General features: G+C 44.2%; 1 protein-coding gene across 1 annotated transcript in view; it reads right to left on the reverse strand.

The window, feature by feature from the left end:
• adamts17 (ADAM metallopeptidase with thrombospondin type 1 motif 17) overlaps positions 1-20922 on the reverse strand; it is a 179630-nt gene that overhangs the window by 12517 nt on the left and 146191 nt on the right. The window contains exons 17-20 of the mRNA XM_033050346.1: positions 14836-14993; positions 8708-8867; positions 4469-4604; positions 2701-2905 (exon numbers count right to left, since the gene is read on the reverse strand). Coding sequence (XP_032906237.1) covers positions 2701-2905; positions 4469-4604; positions 8708-8867; positions 14836-14993 — 659 coding nt within the window. The remainder of the gene's footprint in view (positions 1-2700; positions 2906-4468; positions 4605-8707; positions 8868-14835; positions 14994-20922) is intronic.

Genomic DNA, 20922 nt, shown 5'->3' on the forward strand with positions numbered 1-20922 from the left:
CTGCAGCGGGTCAGGCAGAATCTCTGGAGAAAAGGAATAGGTGGCGTTTCGGGTTGAGACCCACCTTCAGACTGAAGAAGGGGTCTCGAGCTGAAATGTCACCTATTCCTTTTCTCCAGAGATGCTGCCTGACCCGTTGAGTTACTCCTGCATTTCATGCCTATCTTCAGTGCAAACCAGCATCTGCAGTTCCTTCCCACACATCTATTTAAAACAAATTTGTCCTTTTTTATTTTTCAGATTTCCAATGCTTGTGACTTTCTTTATCTCTCGGTGACCTGCCCTGAACGAAGGCCTCTCACAATCCATCGTCTCACACTCAGCTTGAATGGATGGCCTGGAATCAACATCAGAGTTGAAGCAACCGGCCGAGGCGACTTTGGAAATCTGCCCGTGTTAAATTGATCGGGTGCCATCCCAGTCTCTGACTTCAATTGGCGCAGTTAAAATCTTTTCACTGAAGGTTTTACTGAGAAGTTATAAAACAGGATTGTGGATTAAACAGCACTCAAAAAAACAAAATCTTTGATTAATCAGGAACATGTGTCTGCGATTAAAGCACACACAAGCACTCTAAACATGATGAAGGAGAACACATCGACGTTTCAGTTCAATCCACTGGTATTTAGCAGATTGTGGATTAAGTGGAAGATTTAAGATAACCGCAAAAGTCTGTACCCTGCGGCCTGCCATTACAGGTATGAGATATGAAAAAATAGAAGCATGCAGTGTATCAGATGAAAGTGAATGATACCAAAACGCCAACGGATGTGTAGCTGAAATAGAACTTAATTTAATTAATTTAATTTAATTCTTTATTTCGAACAGAAGAAAAGACTCAAAAGCAAGTGTGAAACAGCATACAAAAAACAAAACAAGAATATTTAGAAAGTGTCATAAACAATATCTATAAATAAATGAAATCGTATGTGTCCGAAAAGGAGCAGGAAGAAGCCAAAGCTTATTCATTCCCACCCCTTAACTTCCTTCACATGAAGAGCTGCTTTCCTACTTGTCTCTGACATATATGCATTAGAGACGTCCAACTGAAACTAAATACTACATCCGCAGGTCAAAAGTGACTTAAATTCACATTGGTTGGTTCCCATTCAAAATAGTTCACTTGGAGAGGCTTAGTTGTGTCAGGCCACAGGGGCTTCTGTAATTGCAGAAGTCGATGGGACACTAGGTCTCCTTTCTCCATCCAGTGATCCCTAGGATTTCTGGAAACAACGGATTAAGGGTGTCCTCCATCCAGAACTGTGACACGACCAGGGAAGTGAAACAAAGGTAATGTGACGAAGGACAGCACAACAGTGCAGCAAGTGGAACTGCTGGAAAGAGTGGAGAGCAATAGGGAGAGGTTGGACAAGCAAGGACTTTATTCCATGGAGCACAGTAGGCTGAGGGGTGATCTTATAGAGGTATATTCAACCATGAGGGGAATAGATAAAGTGAATGCAGTGTCTTTTACCCAGAGTAGATAAATCAAGAACCAGATTACATAGGTTTAACGTGGGAGAGGAATGATTTGATTGGGACCTTAGGGGGCAACCTTTTCACTCAGAGGCTGATGGGTATGTGGAATATGCTGCCAAAGATGGTCGTTGAGGTAGTTACTATAACAGGATTTAAAAGATACTTGAACAGGTGCAAGGATAGGAAAGGTTTAGAGGGATTTGGGTCAAGCACGGACTAGCTTAGATGGAGCAACTTGGTCGACATGGACAAGTTGGGCCCTAGGGCGTGATTCTGTGCTGTGTGACTCTATGCTGCTCCATGGTGACAGTGGCCTGGGTTCAATCCTGATCTCGGTTACTGTCTTTGTGGAGTTTGCATATTCTCACACCAGTTGGATGGGTTTCCTCCTGCAGCTGTTCTAGCTTCCTCCCACCTCAAAAGACGTGCAGTTTGGTATGCTAATTGTCGGCTGTAAATTGCCTTCGGTGTGCAGGTGAATGGTAGGATCTTGGGGGAGTTAATGGGAATGTTGGGAGAAAAAAGTGGGATCAACATGGATTTGGTGTAAATGTGTGGTTCTATGAAATTAGTTCTGGAATTATGAAATTGTGGAACATTATGATTAAAATATGCTGCACGAATCATCTGTAAAGTAGTGTGACATATTAAAGGTCTTAATTCTGAAAAGAGTCTCTTGTCCAGAGTAGGGGAATCGAGGACCAGACGGCATAGGTTTAAGGTGAAGGGGGAAAGGAATCTGAGAGGTAACTTTTTCACACACAAAGGGTGATGGTGTATGGAACGCACTGCCAGAGGAGGTATTGAGGCAGGGACTATTGCAATGTTTAAGAAGCAATTAGACAAGTACATGGATATGACAGGTTTAGAGGGATATGGGCCAAATGCAGGCAAGTGGCACTAGTGTAGATGGGACACGTTGGTCGGTGCGGGCAAGTAGGGCCGAAGGGCCTGTTTCCACGCTGTATGACTTTATGACTCTAAACACATTATGCAGTAAAATGTGAACAAATCAAAAAAAAGGACCTTTGGTTTATGGGACTACACTGATGAACATAATTCTTATAATGATTGCAAAGAAACTGATTCACTGACAGGCACAGAGAGAGAGAGAGAGTGTGGGGTTACAGTGAGATTCACCATTACACAGCTCATGTAACAAGATGCAAGCGTGGTCCACTAGTGACTAGACTTTATGTTTATTAGTTGAGAGGCATGTACCTTTGACCAATCCGAGGCTTCCCATATTGTGAGGCATGCACGGCCTTCACAGCCCTGCACTGTAGACAGTCTTGGACCAAGGCAGTAGAGACTTCTTGTGTTGAAATGCGTGCCGTTTTGTAGCTGATAGACACAGGTCACATTCCGAATCTGAGTTCCTTTACCACAGGTCCTGGAGCATGGAGACCAAGTGCTTCCCACCCACCTGAGTCAAGAGAAAATCATATCTGCATCTCAATCATTGCCAAAAAAAGACCTAGCATACGACCCTTCCCAAAACAGAAGCAACGATCAGAAGTAGATTATGGAAGAGTTCTTTGTTTAAATTGATTGATTCTATTCAGAATTTCAGTGTTTTCTTTTCTCAAACTAGTTCAATAAAAATGTAGACAGGTGCTGAAGTGCACAGTCAAGGGGGATATTGGGGGCAGGTTTAGAGGCACAACGTTCAAATACGAGCTAGATTGAGACACAGAGAAGGCAGGGGGAATGGGACCACCTGCATGCACTGCACACAGGAAGGCAGGATACTGATTTTAGAGAGGACTGTGAAATCAGACAGTGACCACTCCACTGGGATCAGTGATGTTTTCAGTTCATCTGAAGTTAATTATCTTAGATTCATCTAGTTTGAGGACAGGACTGGGTACTGTGATAAATTCTGAGTAAAACATCCACATCTCTTTTGATTCGTTCATTTTTGGGGCAATATTTACACACATGCATATGACAGCTCATCGTAGCTTCACAACGAACAAGCATTTAAAAAGCCATGACTAATTGTAATCAGGTTGATTTGAGAAGGAACTGGAAAAATCGAAGGTAGACAAAAATGCTGGAGAAACTCAGTGGGTGAGGCAGCATCTATGGAGCGAAGGAATAGGTGACGTTTCAGGTCGGGACCCTTCTTCAGACTGATGTAATCAGATTGGGCTCCTTTCTAGATCCAAGCTCCCCAACACTGAAGCCTGGTGCTAGATTCAGCTGACACTTCAATGTAGTGCGGAGAGCGTGCTACATTGTCAGAGGAACTCTCTTTTGGATGAAGCTTTAAAAAAATGTCGCAATGTTTCAGGCCTATTGTTCGATGTTCCCGTGCTCCACAGCAAGTGTCGGGAATTGTCCTGATATCTTGGCCAATATCCCTCATTTGAAACAGTGGAACCTGGAAATATTTGTCACCTACCGTAGTTATCAGTCTGAAGAATAGTTTCGCCCGAAACATTGCCTATTTCCTTCGCTCCATAGATGCTGCTGCACCCGCTGAATTTCTCCAGCATTTTTGTGTACCTTCGATTTTCCAGCATCTGCAGTTCCTTCTTAAACACCATAGTTATCTGTTCTGCACATTCATCCATGTAATGACATGCACCCTACAACCAATCCTTGATTTGTGAATTTCTGCCTAATCTCCCAAGACATTGTGGGTGCATATCTTTGATTTATGAATCAGTTTTTTGCAATAAAGAATGAGATGCCACTCTCTGCAATCTGTGAAAAACTGCCCCAAATGCCAAAATACATTTTGCCCTGCCTTATTGATTTACACATTTTTGCCTGCGTTTTGACCAAATGAAATGTGTTTCTTATGTAAAGTATAAAATGGCAGTATCCCAACAATAAACCACATTTGACTGCAGTCGATAAACTACACATTAAAAACTGGGCTCTCTGTAAATGGAAGCTGTCAATGCCGATTGTTAACTGTGGGAATTAATGTCCAAGTGACGGGCTCTGGCAAGTTTCTTTTCGTTGTAGCGGCACTTACCATGACTGGCACGGATGTATGTTGCATCTCCGGACTTGGGGATCAATGCGAGCCAGGAGGCGGCAGTCGCTGTCGTTCGTTACTGTCAACGTCTTGTTGACAATCTTGGAGCAGCGGACAATTGTTCTGCGCTCACCTAAAAAACAATGAAGAGAAGAAACACCGGTGATGTGAGTTTGTTCAGGCGTTGGACCTTGACATTCACATGCGTTACACTGGAGAAAGAGCCAAGATTCAAGAGTGTTTTGTTGTCGCATAAGGGAATATTGAGCCGTGCTGGGAACTCTATCTCCCGAGGAGCAGTGTCTCTGCAGGCTGCCTCCACAGTGAGGGTCTCACTCACAGGTGAGCTGAGGAAACGGCCAGCAGGAGCTCCCCCTCGTGCCTGCACAGCCGTCCCAGTGGAAGTCAGGGTCCCCCTCCCTCAGCCCCAGGACCATCCCAGACGCTCCTGCTGAAGTCCGTCACATCTCATGGTCTGCTGATCAAGGGGAGGGGGGTCACTGATCCTCTCCACTCCACAAGGACAGGCTCCAGGTTCTGACTCCATGCTGGTTCAGAAACAGCAAGTGTCCCTCTCCCCTCGCCCAACTCCTCCCCACCCCCAGCAACATGCAGATCCGCGCTGCAGTCCCATCGCAACGTGTAGCCGCTCAGAGACTGCGCTCGCGTCCTAACAGAGAGCTGACAGAGCCTCCACCCAAGTGGGCCTGGTTGTGGTCCTCTCCTCTTCTCCCTCCACTTGGACAGATGTGATCCACCAGTCCCTTGAGATTGCTGATCGCAAATGTGGAGCCCTCTCCCAGCCATTCAGGAAACTTTGGAGCAAGCATGATGAAGGAAGCACCACTCTCCAGGAGCCGGCAGAGTGCTTCGAATGGTGTGACTCTGTAGTTTTATGGGGCACCTGAAGAGCCAACAGCCGTGTGTCTCAGTCTTGTGCAACTGCATCTTGAGCATTTCAACAACACTTGCTGTTTCTGAACCAGCATGGACTCAGAACTTGGAGCCTGACAGTGGCAACTTTAAACAATGATACTGAATTTTGTGACTTTGTAGAGAATTTAACACAGTATTTGGGAGACATCCAATGATGATTCATTGCTGAAGGAATGGTGCTGATTAGCTTCTGGAACTAGGTGTCTGCATTCAATCTCTGAACCTGTCTCTCTGTACAATTCAACTCATAGGTAGGACTAAGTCCCCTTAGCCAAAGGATCAATAACCAACAACATAGATTTAAAGGAATTGGTAAAAGGATTAGATAGGGGATAAGGAAAGATGTTTTTTTCAGCCAGAGGGTGAGAGAGGTCTGGAACTCTCCCTTATAGGGTGCTGAAGGCAGCAAGCTTTTCATCTCATTTACACAGTACTTGTGTGACACAGCTGAGGTGCTGTGACCTTCAGGGTACAAACCCAGAGTGGGAAGATAGGATCAGTCCAGGTAGCTCAATTTTGACCGGCACAGTCACAATGGGCCAAATTGCCTCCTTCTTGGTTGCAAATATTCAATGATTTTTTTTCATGCAATTGTAACACATAAATCTACTGCTGCACGATCAGAACGCATCTCCGCCAGATTATTTGCTCACCAGGTTTTGTGTTAAACACCTCTGTCCATTTTTTAAATATAGGTAGCAGTCCCATTCCTTTTTGTTCAGAATATCAAAGAAAATCTACTTTCGTTCAGCTGTCAACACTTTATAGTTAAAATGCATCGACTGAGTGTTTTGCCATTTGCTGGTCCTGTCCAACGATTTCAAGCAACATTGTAACAAACGTTTGCGACGTCTGGCTCTGGGAAATGGCTCTCCCCTTTCCCTTACCCCTTATCCAATATCCATCCAATTTCCTTCTGCAGAAAGTTACTGCATCTTTTTCCATTAACCTGTCGGTAAGTATAACCTAGAATGTATCAGGACGACACAGATATCACACATGGTGCACACTTCACAGGATCCACAGACCAAGAGGATCCGACTGGCTTAAAATCACAACAGTTGTATCACTGAGTGCAATGAGATGCCACAATGTCAATGAAGCTTCAGTTCAAAGAAAAGTGAAAGCAAAGCCTGGTGTGCTTCCTCGGGTCATGCTATAGAACTCAGTGGGAAGCCTCACTGGCTGGTTGCATGTTGGAAATCACTGACTCATCATCTTTCATTAGGAACATTGAAACCAGAAGCAGGTGCAGTCCATCGGTTCCCAGTGAATCGCTAGCCCTCAATTAATTTCATTACTCATTATCTCAATGGAGTTAATGGCATCTCGCTGTGAAAGAGAAAAAGGCTGCCAGCTTCGCTGCATTATGAAAGTAGCAGCAGCTTAAAAATACTTTATTGATCATGAGGAGTGTTGTAATATCCTGAAGTTATGAAAGAGTCTAAAAGCCAAGTCTTCTTTCTAATTGCCTCTGTCGGGAGTCGAATGCCCAATGTAATTGGCCTGTGGAATTATTTGTTTTTAGTGAGGCTCTGTTATATTCAGCAGTGATGTTAACTGCACTTCTCTCACTCGATGCTGTGGGGTGAAGTTGGGTCTATTAGCCACTCGATGCTGTGGGGTGAAGTTGGGTCTATTAGCCACTCGATGCTGTGGGGTGAAGTTGGGTCTATTAGCCACTCGATGCTGTGGGGTGAAGTTGGGTCTATTAGCCACTCGATGCTGTGGGGTGAAGTTGGGTCTATTAGCCACTCGATGCTGTGGGGTGAAGTTGGGTCTATTAGCCACTCGATGCTGTGGGGTGAAGTTGGGTCTATTAGCCACTCGATGCTGTGGGGTGAAGTTGGGTCTATTAGCCACTCGATGCTGTGGGGTGAAGTTGGGTCTATTAGCCACTCGATGCTGTGGGGTGAAGTTGGGTCTATTAGCCACTCGATGCTGTGGGGTGAAGTTGGGTCTATTAGCCACTGTTCCCAGTGGAGTTCAGTCTTCCCACCGCTGAGTGCAATTTCAATCATTTGTTCTTGAGAAGCACCAATGAATAATTTACAGCTAAAGGGTAGATCTTACACTGTCTCTGTTTATAGTGAGCCTGAAATAGCCAAGGACACCACTCTGACTGCACCAGGATTCTCACCACAAAAGCAATTATATAAAATCTAGTCTTTCGTGTTTAACTCTGAAAATTGGATGCCTCAACAAAATGTCTGCTTGGATGGTTGTCAGGGGAGGACAGATTCTTTATCTTTAAACATTGTGTACTTTCTGCCAGCTCTTGTTTTCTTTGCTGTCTGTCTGTGGCTTGAAGCCTTCCATTAAGGACATCATAAATAGAAGCAGGAGTAGGCCATTTGGCCCTATGCAACTGTTCTACCATTCACTAAAACCAAGGCTGATTTACCTCAGCAACACATGACCCCATATCCTTTGATTGATCCCCTTAATATTGAATATACAGTATCCAGTGCCCGAATCCCCATACCATTCCTGGGTAGTAAATTCCAAAGATTCCCCATTCCCCTTATTGAAGAATCTTCTTCTTTTCTCCGTTACAACCAACCCCTTATTCGGAGACTGACCTCTGGATGTTTCAGCCAGAGAAGACATCCTCTCTGCGTCTACCCTGTCAGGACCTCAAATGGTTTTAGTCTGTTTCAATGTGGTCAACTCACATGTCCAAACTCAGAGACGGTAAAATCATCAACCTTAATTCTCCCACGGCAAGATTCAACCAAGGTGCACTCTGTCACAAGTATAAGCTTCATTCGGTATAGAGACCAGACATATGCACAATATTTCAACTGTGTTCTCAACAAGATCTTACAGGAGTGCAGTAGTTTGCACTTGTACATAAATCCCGTTGCAATAAAAACCAACATACGATTCACTGTTCCTACTGTACCAATGGTAAAATTATCCAATTTTTGGTAACCTTTTACAACCCTATCCCCGTCCCCCTCCCCTTTCTCCCCCACACCCACCTGGACTTGTATGGAGGAAGACTGGCTGGGCTACTCAACAGAGAACATGTATTCCTTCTCCAAATTCCCCCACGTTTCTTCTCAAGTTACACGCCACCCAATTCTCTCCTCTTTTTCACACTCCCCCATTCATAATCTCTGGACCATCCAGTCCACACACGCATCCCGTCACATTTCTCCAGTAAAAACAATGCATAAAGATACAATCCAATGTAATAGAGCAAATCAGACAGTATTATACAAGTACAAATAGAATTTGGGAATATCATTGATCACCCTTGACGGCCCATGGCAAATGCAAAATTATTGACTATACCTCCTCCACATTGCACACTGCAGTTCCCCCAGCCAATGTTTGTCCACAAGTAAAGAGGTTCCAGTGGTTTGTGCATCACGTTGCTATCTTCAGTTGACTTGTTCACCGGGATTGTGTATTCATAGTGGATGCCATAGCTTTTATCATGGAATAACAGCACCTATTTTGCAAAATAACAGACATTTGTCATAAAGAAAGTTATAACAGCATTTTAACATTCTGTAGAATAATTCTGTAAATTGGAGAGTTATATTATTGAAATTGTTATCAATACCAACCATAGGCTTAAAAAAAAATCAAAAACAAGACTCACACAATCAATCCTTTTATTTGTAGGCAAAACGAGAATTCAGGTGACACTATTAGCTGCTGTACATCAATTTAGTTTAGTTTAGAGATACAAAGCAGAAACAGGCGCTTCAGCCCACAGAGTCCACGCCGACCAGTGATCCCCTTACACCAACATCATCCTACACTCACTACGGCCAATTAACCTACAAACCTGTACGTCTTTGGAGTGTGGGAGGAAACCGGAGCACCCGGAGAAAAACCACGCGGGTCATGGAGAGAACGTACAAACTCCGCATAGACAGCACCAGTGGTCAGGATTGAACTCGGGTCTCTGGCACAGTAAGTCAGCAACTCTACCGCTTCGCCACCGTGCCACCTCTTAGTAATTTAGTTTTTAGAGAAGCTCATTCACAGTATTGACAGCATACTGTCACAAAAAAAACACCGATCAAAATTAATATTTCTGGCATTTTTATTCTGCCCTTAAATTATCAATCAGTGGTAACAACAGTAAGGACTTGTTTTGCCTTAGGATTAAAATCATCTTAAAAATGTAAATCCCATGGAGTGCACGTTGATGGATTTCACGCAAGGTGCTTGGGAATTGGAGGTCAGGCAACTGAGATGTTTGCAGTGACGTTATTGAGAAAATGCCATTCTTTGGCAAAGTCATCCATCTTTTTGACGACATGATTTAAAAGAAAACACCCTTCAGTGGGAGCTACATGTATAAAACAAATGCCTTTGTAATGGGGACTTTTAAGTCTATATTGTCAAGTCACTTTAGTTAGTTGCTTCCGTTGGTTTGCAGGTGCTATCACAATGTCTAAGCAGGTACTCTCGCAATGTTTAAGAAACATTTAGACAGGTACATGGATTTGGTAGGTTTAGATGGATATGGGCCAAGCACAGGCAGGTGGGACTAGTGTAGATGGGGCATGTTGGTCAGCATGGGCAAGTTGGGCCGTAGGGCCTGTTTCCATGCTGCATGGATCTATGACTACCACTGACACAAGGGACCCAATGGACAATTAAACTATTCTTGTTGATGGCAAAGCAACTGGGAGCTATTGGTAACTTCAATGATTTCAGCACCAAGGCTGCACTAATTTTGATTCTCAGGATGTATCAGCTTAACCCTTGTCAGCTGAACTTTACATGCTTTGATTGGCGCCAGCCAGTTTAGGCTCAGACTGACATGCAGGATGGGAAGAGGTCCAGGTATTCTCCATGTTTCTCTTAAATTGATAACATGTATAGTGGTTTTGCAAACCAACCTTAAATGCATCATTTCTATTGGGCCGCTGCAAAAGCATTGTAAAACAGTATACATAATGTTGCAAGACGGCCATCCTGTTAATTGATGATTGGTTGAACTGTTGAGCCTTGGAGAAACTGTTTGGTTCCCAGGGCACATGTTTCAATGTTTGCTCTTGTTAGCTTCCTTTCTTTCTTATACAATGTATGAGCTGTTGTATTATTGGGTATGGGGAATGCCTGTTATGTATGGGGTTAATCGATATCTGTAATTGGGTTATTGAGAGACCACCCCCATGTGGTTCGGCCCCTCGAGGTCCCGGGACATATAAAAGTCTGTGATCACGAGGCTCAGCGTCGATCTTCTGGAAGAGCGCTCGGGACTGTGTGAACATCTGATCTGGAGTACCTCTGTCTGAGCGAGGCCTAGAGGGCTTGAACAGGCAGACGTGAGGATTGAACCCGCGGTGGGATAGGTACAGTGATGCGCTTTTGGTAAAATACATTTTAGTTGTTTCAAGTGCTTGATTCAGTGTTTTTACTGAAACTAGACTGGGGGGAAGGTTAGGAACGAGCAATTATCATGTTGGATGCGTAAGTGGATAACAGAGATCAATGGTCGGCATGGACTCGGTGAACTGAGAGGCTTGTTTCCACAATGTATCTCTAAACTAAAACTAAACTACAGCATGCTGGCTCCATTTTAACATGCTACCCGCCTTTGTGTACCCACCCTGCAGCCCAGGACATTGCATTTGCCCTTCATTCCCCTCGAGATATTGAAATAGCTAAGTTTTAAATTATTTATTCTCAGAATGTGTCTGTCACTGGGAAGCTGCAATGTGGTGTCCACATCAACTTGCACTTGTGAACCTGAGAAAGCTACTGCTTGAAACTGCTGCCGTCAGTCAGTGAGGACTATTTCTGCTGGAAATCCCTAATAATGCAGTTAAAATCCATGATCTTTTACTTCAAAGCAATATATCAGTTTTAAAAAAAGCAAAGCTAATGTACGCGCCGGAAATCCTCCACAGATCAGGCACCATCTGTGGAAAACCAAGGCGATTTCTCAGTCTGAGGACAGGTCGCCGACCTGAGGTGTTAACTCCACGGATGCTGCCTGACCTGCTGAGGATTTTAAGCGTTCCTTGTTTGTCAGCCCTTAAACACCTGTTGTGACTCACCTCCTCCGCAATCTTGGCCTGCAGGGCATGAACTGGCATGTCAGATTTGAAATTAAACATCACACACATCCTCAGACAGTAATTGCTATGAGATACTGGTGATTCTGTATAAAAAGAACCACTTACTCTGCTCCAGCGAGCTCCCAGGGACTGTATAAAATCAATTAAAAGCTCATGGCATTTTAACTCGTAAGCAATCTTAACATAAATTGGTCGATGACCTCTAATTCCAAGGTCTAAGAAATTGTTTCCACTTAGATATTTCTGTCCATGGTTAATGATAAAAAAGATGGAGCTGACAGTGCATAATGGCCACAACAACTGAATTAACCCACATTAACCCGTGTTTTCAAGAGAGAGATGTTTTCAAGAGAGAGTTATGCCCCTGTCCCACTTAGGAAACCAGAACGGAAACCTCTGGAGACTTTGCGCCCCACCCAAGGTTTCCGTGCGGTTCCCGGAGGTTTTTGTCAGTCTCCCTACCTGCTTCCACTACCTGCAATCTCTGGGAACCATCTGCAACCTCCGGCAACCGCACAGAAACCTTGGGTGGGGCGCAAAGTCTCCAGAGGTTTCCGTTCAGGTTTCCTAAGTGGGACAGGGCATTTACAGATTTTGCTCTTAGGGCAGAGGGAATCAAGGGAATTTGGGGAAAAAACCGGAACGGGGTACTGATTTTGGATGATCAACCATGATCATGAGTGGTGCTGGCTCGAAGGGCCGAATGGTCTACTCCTGCACCTGCTTTCTATGTTTCTATGGATTTTAACCTATAATAATATGCATTAACCTATAATAATATGCATTTAACCTATAATAATACTGATAACAGCAGCTTAAAAATGTGAAGGTTAAGGTTATTGCATGAAGTAATAACTTAAACCTGTACCTTCAAAGACTGGAGGGCATAACTTTGAGAGGGGCAAAGATTAAATGAGCTGAGTGGAGCAAGTTTGTTTACACAGAGGGAGGTAGGTGAGTGGCTGGAAGTACTGACAGAGGGTGGTAGCTGAGGCAGATGTTGGCATTTAAGAGGCGTTTCGATAGGCACACTGATATGCAGGGAATGGAGGGATATGGATTATGTTAAGGCAGATAAGAGTTGGTCATGGCATCATGTTCAGGACAGACATTGTGGGCCTAGTGGCCTTTTTCCTTTGAGTACTGTTCTATGTTCTAAAGCTATTTCTTAATGTTCCTAATCCTTAAACTCAGCTCAACTCAACTCAACTCAAGAAGGGGTCTGAAGAAGGGTCCCGGCCCAAATTGTCACCCATCCTTTTTCTCCAGACGCTGCCTGACCCACTGCGTTACTCCAGCACTTAAGTGTCCACCTGCAAGTCAACTCAACTCAACTAAACTTTGTAAGTCAAAGGTGTCCTGGATGTATACACCATTTGCTATGTTTGTGTAGCTATCTGAAGGTGAACTAGCAATTATGAGACAGAGGGGCGAAATCCCAATTTGCCAAGTTCACAAACCGAACGCAGAGAATCTGTGAGTGAGACTCTGGTATTGTCAGTCCACAACATTCACTCCACTGTCAGAGACACACACAGGAGTGAACCCTGGCGTCTCCCCAAAAGCAAAATCCCGCAGAGGTTGGAGATCAGCATGAAAGCAGGTAATGCTACCAGCTCTCAGCAAGTCTGGCAGCACCTCCACACTGTTGACACTTAATGCCCTGTGAAATAATCAAAGAACTTTGGGGCAACTGGGGAAGGGGATGAACTGCAGCTTTACCACCTCGTCTTAAATCCCAGCAAGAAATGTCTTGAGAGTACAAAGACTAAAATGCAGCTTTAAAACTGAATGTTATTTCCTGAACCAATCTGAGTCTGAAGAAGGGTTTCGGCCCGAAACGTTGCCTATTTCCTTCGCTCCATAGATGCTGCTGCACCTGCTGAGTTTCTCCAGCACTTTTGTCTACCTGTTCCCTGGCAGAATGTCACTACTCCTTTCCTCTCTCAATGTCCAGTGCGGTTCAGAACACCGATGGGCGATCGTTTCGCTGAACACCTTTGCTCAGTCCGCTTTGACCTACCTGATCTCCCGGTTGCCAAACACTCTAACTCCCCTTCCCATTCCCACACTGACCTTTCTGTTCTGGGCCTTCTCCAGTGTCAGAGTGAGACCAAATGCAAATTGGAGGATCAGCATCTCATATTTCGCTTCGGCAGCTTATACCCCAGTGGTGTTGACTATCGATTTCTCTAACTTCTTAACCCTTGTATCCCCTCCCTCTCCATCTCGCCCCACCCAAGTTGTACCAGCTTCAAAGTTGTCTTTAGCTTTCAGCGAATGGTATGTTAGCTTTCATAGCAAAAGGATTTGAGTATAGGAGCAGGGAGGTTCTACTGCAGTTGTACAGGGTCTTGGTGAGACCACACCTGGAGTATTGCGTACAGTTTTGGTCTCCAAATCTGAGGAAGGACATTATTGCCATAGAGGGAGTGCAGAGAAGGTTCACCAGACTGATTCCTGGGATGTCAGGACTGTCTTATGAAGAAAGACTGGATAGACTTGGTGATTTAGGAGATTGAGAGGGGATCTTATAGAAACTTATAAAATTCTTAAGGGGTTGGACAGGCTAGATGCAGGAAGATTGCTCCCGATGTTGGGGAAGTCCAGGACAAGGGGTCACAGCTTAAGGATAAGGGGGAAATCCTTTAAAACCGAGATGAGAAGAACTTTTTTCACACAGAGAGTGGTGAATCTCTGGAACTCTCTGCCACAGAGGGTAGTCGAGGCCAGTTCATTGGCTATATTTAAGAGGGAGTTAGATGTGGCCCTTGTGGCTAAGGGGATCAGAGGGTATGGAGAGAAGGCAGGTACGGGATACTGAGTTGGATGATCAGCCATGATCATATTGAATGGCGGTGCAGGCTCGAAGGGCCAAATGGCCTACTCCTGCACCTAGTTTCTATGTTTCTATGTCATGTTGAGCCTGATTGACTATACTCGTTCCCACCTAGGCCACAGCTAACAATGGCCTGTTTCCTTTATCATCGTTACTTTTTTCTGCATGTCTTTCATTCATTTGTTCTATATCTCTACATCACCGTCTATGTCCCTCGTTTCCCTTTCCCCTGACTCTCGGTCTGAAGAAGGGTCTCGCCTCGAAACGTCACCTATTCCCTTTCTCCGGAGGTGCTGTCTGAACTGCTGAGTTACTCCAGCTTTTTGTGTCGTTCACCGATGAATTAATATTCTCATCACGTCAGGGAAATCTTGTCAAATTAGTCACTGCTGAAATAACGTGGTTTCCACCTGTGAGAGATCCCGACATTAAGATGCAACAAAATAAGTCACGAGCTTTAACGATATCCTAAATTTAGGGATGATCCACTGGGATCTCAGCATTCCGAATGCAATGACAGAGAGCTAGAAAGCTACCATTAAGTGAAGCGGTGTTTTGGTCGGTCCCTTGGCAGACATCTTCTCCCACAGACCCCGCCTCACATAATGCACTGTGGTTCCGGCCATTGGAAATTCGCCAGGCAGCTCGATCTTCCAGTCGCTGTTGATGGATTGTTTTGTGGAGTCTTTTAAAGCTGGTGAAAGAAAGACAACAAACTGGTTTACTCCTCAGACATTTTGTGGCCAAATATCTTTTTCTTCTTTTGAGATAAATCAGCATATAGCTGCATAGAAACAATGGGTGAGAATGGTCATCTCCCAAAGCTATCATTCAAAACAATTAGAATAACTAACGTGTGTGTGTGCGCGTGTGCGTGTGTGTGTGTGTGTGTGTGTGTGTGTGTGTGTGTGTGTGTGTGTGTGTGTGTGGTTGTGTGGGGAATTAAGGTGTGTGTGTGTTTGTGTGGAGGATTAAGGTGTGCTTCCAGTTCCTCGTGCTGGCGAGAGCAGGAACAGGGAGATACGGGACCTGAACGTGTGGCTGAGGAACTGGTGCACGGGGCAGGGATTTAGATTCTTAGATCACTGGGATCTGTTTTGGGGTAAGGGGGAACTGTACAAAAGGGACGGATTGCATCTTAACAGGTGTGGGACCAGCATTCTGGCAGGCAGGTTTGCCACTGCTACACGGGTGGTTTTAAACTGAATAAGGGGGGTGGGGTGTTGAATGGGATAGTGGAGGATGGAGTTAAAGGGAAAAGGTTTCTTAAATGTGTGAGCGTAGAGACAGAGGGGTGTAAAATGATGGTAGAAGCAATAGGTAGCAAGGTGAAAAGTAAAAGTGGCAGGCAGGCAAATCCAGGGCAAAAATCAAAAAGGGCCACTTTTCAGCATAATAGTATAAGGGTTGTAAAAACAAGCCTGAAGGCTTTGTGTCTCAATGCAAGGAGCATTCGTAACAAGGTGGATGAGTTGAATGTGCAGATAGCTATTAATGACTATGATATAGTTGGGATCACGGAGACATGACTCCAGGGTGACCAAGGCTGGGAGCTGAACATCCAGGGATATTCAATATTCAGGAGGGATAGACAGAAAGGGAAAGGAGGTGGGGTAGCGTTGCTGGTTAGAGAGCAGATTAACGCAATAGAAAGGAAGGACATTAGCTTTGAGGATGTGGAATCGATATGGGTAGAGCTGCGAAACACTAAGGGGCAGAAAACGCTAGTGGGAGTTGTGTACAGGCCACCTAACAGTAGTAGTGGAGTTGGGGATGGCATCAAACAGGAAATTAGAAATGCGTGCAACAAAGGTAAAACAGTTATAATGGGTGACTTCAATCTACATATAGATTGGGTGAATCAAATTGGCAAAGGTGCTGAGGAAGAAGATTTCTTGGAATGTATGCGGGATAGTTTTCTAAACCAACATGTAGAGGAACCAACGAGAGAGCAGGCTATTCTAGACTGGGTATTGAGTAATGAGGAAGGGTTAGTTAGCAGTCTTGTTGTGCGTGGCCCCTTGGGCAAGAGTGACCATAATATGGTTGAGTTCTTCATTAGGATGGAGAGTGACATCGTTCATTCAGAAACAAGGGTCCTGAACTTAAAGAAAGGTAACTTTGAGGGTATGAGACGTGAATTGGCCAAGATAGACTGGCGATTGATTCTTAATGGGTTGACGGTGGATATGCAATGGAAGGCATTTAAAGACTGTATGGATGAACTACAACAATTGTTCATCCCAGTTTGGCAAAAAAATAAATCAGGGAAGGTAGTGCATCCGTGGATAACAAGGGAAATCAGGGATAGTATCAAAACAAAAGATGAAGCGTACAAATTAGCCAGAAAAAGCAGTCTACCAGAGGACTGGGAGAAATTCAGAGACCAGCAGAGGAGGACAAAGGGCTTAATTAGGAAAGGGAAAAAAGATTATGAAAGAAAACTGGCAGGAAACATAAAAACTGACTGCAAAAGCTTTTATAGATATGTGAAGAGAAAAAGATTAGTTAAAACAAATCTTGCAGTCCCTTGCAGTCAGAAACTGGTGAATTGATCATGGGGAACAAGGACATGGCAGACCAATTGAATAACTACTTTGGTTCTGTCTTCACTAAGGAAGACATAAATAATCTGCCGGAAATAGCAGGGGACCGGGGTTCAAATGAGATGGAGGAACTGAGTGAAATCCAGGTTAGCCGGGAAGTGGTGTTAGGTAAATTGAATGGATTAAAGGCCGATAAATCCCCAGGCCCAGATAGGCTGCATCCCAGAGTACTTAAGGAAGCCCCAGAAATAGTGGATGCATTAGTGATAATTTTTCAAAACTCTTTAGATTCCGGAGTAGTTCCTGAGGATTGGAGGGTAGCTAATGTAACACCACTTTTTAAAAAGGGAGGGAGAGAGAAAACGGGGAATTACAGACCAGTTAGTCTAACGTCGGTAGTGGGGAAACTGCTAGAATCAGTTATTAAATATGGGATAGCAGCACATTTGGAAAGTGGTGAAATCATTGGACAAAGTCAGCATGGATTTATGAAGGGTAAATCATGTCTGACGAATCTTATAGAATTTTTCGAGGATGTAACTAGTAGAGTAGATAAGGGAGAACCAGTGGATGTGTTATATCTGGACTTTCAGAAGGCTTTCAACAAGGTCCCACATAAGAGATTAGTATACAAACTTAAAGCACACGGTATTGGGGGTTCAGTATTGATGTGGATAGAGAACTGGCTGGCAGACAGGAAGCAAAGAGTAGGAGTAAATGGGTCCTTTTCACAATGGCAGGCAGTGACTAGTGGGGTACCGCAAGGCTCAGTTCTGGGACCCCAGCTATTTACGATATATATTAATGATTTGGACGAGGGAATTGAATGCAACATCTCCAAGTTTGTGGATGACACGAAGCTGGGGGGCAGTGTTAGCTGTGAGGAGGATGCTAGGAGGCTGCAAGGTGACTTGGATAGGCTGGGTGAGTGGGCAAATGCATGGCAGATGCAGCATAATGTGGATAAATGTGAGGTTATCCACTTTGGTGGCAAAAACAGGAAAGTAGACTATTATCTGAATGGTGGCCGATTAGGAAAGGGGGAGATGCAACGAGACCTGGGTGTCATGGTACACCAGTCATTAAAAGTAGGCATGCAGGTGCAGCAGGCAGTGAAGAAGGCGAATGGTATGTTAGCATTCATAGCAAAAGGATTTGAGTATAGGAGCAGGGAGGTTCTACTGCAGTTGTACAGGGTCTTGGTGAGACCACACCTGGAGTATTGCGTACAGTTTTGGTCTCCTAATCTGAGGAAATACATTCTTGCCATAGAGGGAGTACAGGGAAGGTTCACCAGACTGATTCCTGGGATGTCAGGACTTTCATATGAAGAAAGACTGGATAGACTCGGTTTGTACTCGCTAGAATTTAGAAGATTGAGGGGGGATCTTATAGAAACTTACAAAATTCTTAAGGGGTTGGACAGGCTAGATGCAGGAAGATTGTTCCCGATGTTGGGGAAGTCCAGAACAAGGGGTCACAGTTTAAGGATAAGGGGGAAATCTTTTAGGACCGAGATGAGGAAAACTTTTTTCACACAGAGAGTGGTGAATCTCTGGAATTCTCTGCCGCAGAAGGTAGTTGAGGCCAGTTCATTGGCTATATTTAAGAGGGAGTTAGATGTGGCCCTTGTGGGTAAAGGGATCAGGGGGTATGGAGAGAAGGCAGGTACAGGATACTGAGTTGGATGATCAGCCATGATCATATTGAATGGCGGTGCAGGCTCGAAGGGCCGAATGGCCTACTCCTGAACCTATTTTCTATGTTTCTATGTATGTGGAATGTGTGTGTGTGTTCTTTGTGTGTGTGGAGGTAGGTTTATGTGCATATGGGGTGTGTGTATGTGTATTTGGAGTGTTTGTGGGTGTATGGTGTATGTGTGTGTGAGTGTGTAGTGTATTGCATGTGGGTGTGAGTGTATGGTGTCTGTAGGTATAGAGTGTGTGTGTGTGTGTGTGTGTGTGTGTGTGTGCGTGCATGCATGTGTGATGTGTGTACTTGTGTGTGTAGTATATGTACAATTATGTGGGATGTGTGTGTGTAGTGTATGTACAAGTGTGTGGTGTGTGTGTGTGTGTGTGTGTGTATGGTCTGTGTGTGTGACACGTGTGCGGGGATTATTGTTAGCCTCGTGCTTCTGGTTTCTCAGCGGCTATGATGCAGATGATGAAACCAGGAGCAGGCCAGTGCCTCGCAGTTGTTTGAGGTCACCATCTGGTTGTTCTGTAAAACAGCCAGTTGGCCACGGCTCCAGACAGCCAGACACCCTCAAGACACGAGGCTATCAGATGGCCTGGTTAATACTGTTCAGCAAATCCATCAAGGAGGCTATGAATTCAGTATTGCTTATCCTACTTGTATAGTTTGGCCTATAGAGCATGTCCCATAATCTCTTTATTAACACATTACACAAACAAAGAAACGCAATGACTTGTCCTTGCCCCCATTAAGCCATTTAGCCTCATGCTCAGAGATATTCTTGGTTTCTTGGTCCTCCAAAATATTCCAAATCGATTTAAACTAGTGTTCTGCTCACTCTGCCCCATCCTCTCTCCATTAAAAATGATCTCTTTCTCAGTTCTAACTTCCAGTCCCAGAATTTATGTTATATTAGCTATTTCTCTTTCCACAGATGCTGCTTGAGCAATACCCACTTTTTTAAGTGAAATCACTGGCTTCACCGATTGCGAAGCATTTTGAGTCGATCATTTGTATGTCATGAAAAGTGCTAAAAAATGCAAGCTCTTTTCTATCCACCTGTGTTATTGAATGTGAGCACCTTTGGAACTTAAATGCTTTCTAAATTCTTCATCACTTCCAGTTGACATGAGCCTAGCTCCCAAATCTTTCAATGCAAACTACATTCCATAGACACAAAGTGCTGGAGTAACTTAGCTGGTCAGGCAGCTAAGAGCCTGGAGAACATAGATAGGTGACTTGTCGAAACAAATTAAAAGATGTGTATGGGGACAAAAGGAACTGCAGATGCTGGAATCTTCAGCAAAAGGCAAAGTGCCGGAGGAAATCAGTGGGTTAGACAGCGTGTGGAGGGATGGTTAGGTGACGTTTTACCATTAGTTCTTCAGACTAATTTAAATTTCAGACTGAATTAAACCATCTGCAGTTCTTTGTGTCCCCGTAAACACCTTATAATCTGTTGATGTCTTCCCACTGACACGTAGAGACAGTCTTTATATCATCGAACAGATTCTTGCTTTTGCATTCATCATTCTGAGAGGCACCCCATTTAAATTCTTGTAGGAAGGAACTGCAGATGCATTTTACACCAAAATAGTAAATTTTGTAATTGTAATTGATTTTATTAGCCTAGTATGAAAACAAAATAAGTATGTAAATCATACGAGGAATTTGATTTGCCATACAGTCATACCAAAAAAGCAACAACACACCCAACCACATAAAAATGTAACATAAACATCCATCACAGCGGCTCCTCCACATTCCTCACTGTGATGGGAAGAAATAAAGTCTTATCTTCTTTTCTCCATGATTACGGAGCGAAGGCAGGAACGTGGGGTTGAGAGGGAAAAACAGATCAGCCATGATCCAATAGCAGAGCAGTCTCGATGGCCTGAATAGCCTAATTCTGCTCCAATGTCTTATGATCACAACCCTACCTCAGCATCGTCAGATGTGAAATAGCCATTGTGTTTATCATGGTCGTCTCCTGTTGCTAACTGAATGCCAGGCGGGACAGCTGCTGTTTGAAGGACCACTATGAACACAATGGCCATCTCGCTACTGACGATGCTGCAGGTCACACTAAATGCTCAAGAAAGGGTCTGAAGAAGAGTCCCGATCCAAAACGTTGTCTGTCCACTTCACTACACAGATGCTGCCTGAACTGCTGAGTTCCTCCAGCACTTTGTTATTTTGCTCAAGAGGTGAACAGCTCATTGCAATGTTGAAACAAGGAGCTGCACATACTGGTTCACTAAAACAAACCTTGCAATAGTTCAGGTAACTGACATCTTCACAAGTCACCGGTTTAGCTAGAGTTCTTCTTGCAGCTATCCGGCGGTAAACAGAGACATATTACCAACTTCATGCCCACTT

Source organism: Amblyraja radiata, chromosome 34 (genome assembly GCF_010909765.2).
Source record: "Amblyraja radiata isolate CabotCenter1 chromosome 34, sAmbRad1.1.pri, whole genome shotgun sequence".
NCBI classification, from domain to species: domain Eukaryota; kingdom Metazoa; phylum Chordata; class Chondrichthyes; order Rajiformes; family Rajidae; genus Amblyraja; species Amblyraja radiata.